The 1,264-nt window shown below is 46.0% G+C and overlaps 1 protein-coding gene across 1 annotated transcript in view; it reads left to right on the top strand.

Annotated features, from left to right (window-relative positions):
- Window positions 1-1,264, top strand: part of LOC107556986 (microtubule-associated serine/threonine-protein kinase 2-like) — a 38,518-nt gene that overhangs the window by 35,749 nt on the left and 1,505 nt on the right. The window contains exons 22-25 of the mRNA XM_016240265.1: window positions 9-35; window positions 117-253; window positions 380-564; window positions 784-1,262. Coding sequence (XP_016095751.1) covers window positions 9-35; window positions 117-253; window positions 380-564; window positions 784-1,262 — 828 coding nt within the window. The remainder of the gene's footprint in view (window positions 1-8; window positions 36-116; window positions 254-379; window positions 565-783; window positions 1,263-1,264) is intronic.

Below are 1,264 nucleotides of genomic sequence, written 5' to 3'. Positions count from 1 at the left end.
TTGTGCATACAGAAGTTGTAGAGCTCATTCTCAAGGTACATTGGCAGCCTTAATCTGACGAGCATTGTTGCTTTAGAAGTTATTGATTTTCAGATTAATTTCTTTTTATGTTGCAGAGTGGCAGTAAGGTGTCCATTTCTGCTACGCCCTTTGAGAATACATCTATTAAAGTTGGCCCTGCACGCAAAACCAGCCACAAGTCCAAAATGGCCCGGCGCAACAAAAAAACCAAAACCAGAGAAGGACAAGACAGGTGAAGTCTAACGTTTACCATCAAATCCCAATACTTAAGTCACACAAAGTTCTTCCCATTTCAGTTCCTCAGACTTACATTTGCTGTCCCATTTATGGTTTGTATATACTTGTATGTCCACTACAGTAAGAAGAGAAACTCCCTGTTTCGTAAGATCACCAAGCAGGCGACCCTTCTCCACACCAGTCGTAGCCTGTCCTCTCTGAACCGCTCAGTCTCATCAGGTGAAAGTGTCCCAGGGTCTCCCACACACATGTCCCCTCGTTCACCCACACAGGGCTGTCGTTCCACACCCGACTCTGCCCATTCAGGTGAAGCTCCATACAAACAAATGCCAATATGATTTTGATGCACGTAATGTCATGTCAAATCATGTTCTCATTTCATTTAAAGTTGTCGTAGATGATACAATATTGTAATTAGTTCCCCATTATGAAATCAATATCCTGTCTTAAGTAATTTCATTCATCTTCATAGTTCTTTTTAAAAGTTTAATCTTTAACCTTAAACTTTCTCTTTCTCTAATGCAGTTGGTGCGAACTCATCCCAAAGTAGCTCACCTAGCTCCAGTGTGCCAAACTCTCCTGCCAGTTCTGGTCAGATCAGACCCAGCTCCTTGCATGGTCTGGCTCCCAAACTACAGCGCCAGTACCGCTCCCCCCGCCGAAAGTCAGCAGGCAATATCCCATTATCCCCTCTGGCTCGTACACCATCACCCACCCCTCAGAGCACCTCCCCACAGCGTTCTCCTTCACCCCTGCCAAGCCACTCACTCATCACTTCTTCAATAGGCCAGTCTTTCCCTGTCAAACTCCACTCTTCACCTCCATTAGTAAGACAGATATCCCGCCCAAAGAGTGCAGACCCTCCTCGCTCTCCTCTGCTCAAACGTGTCCAATCAGCTGAGAAGCTTGCAGCCTCTCTTTCTTCTTCATCCTCCTCTCCTTCTCCATCCTCTGCTGCTGATAAAAAGCTGCCAGTTGGTGCCAGCCGCAAACACAGTCTTGATAC

The sequence above is a fragment of the Sinocyclocheilus grahami genome, unplaced genomic scaffold (assembly GCF_001515645.1).
Source record: "Sinocyclocheilus grahami isolate Dianchi unplaced genomic scaffold, SAMN03320097.WGS_v1.1 scaffold586.1, whole genome shotgun sequence".
Taxonomy (NCBI): Eukaryota; Metazoa; Chordata; class Actinopteri; order Cypriniformes; family Cyprinidae; genus Sinocyclocheilus; species Sinocyclocheilus grahami.
Note: the sequence above shows the minus strand (reverse complement) of the source record. Positions and strands in the feature narration are given on the sequence as shown.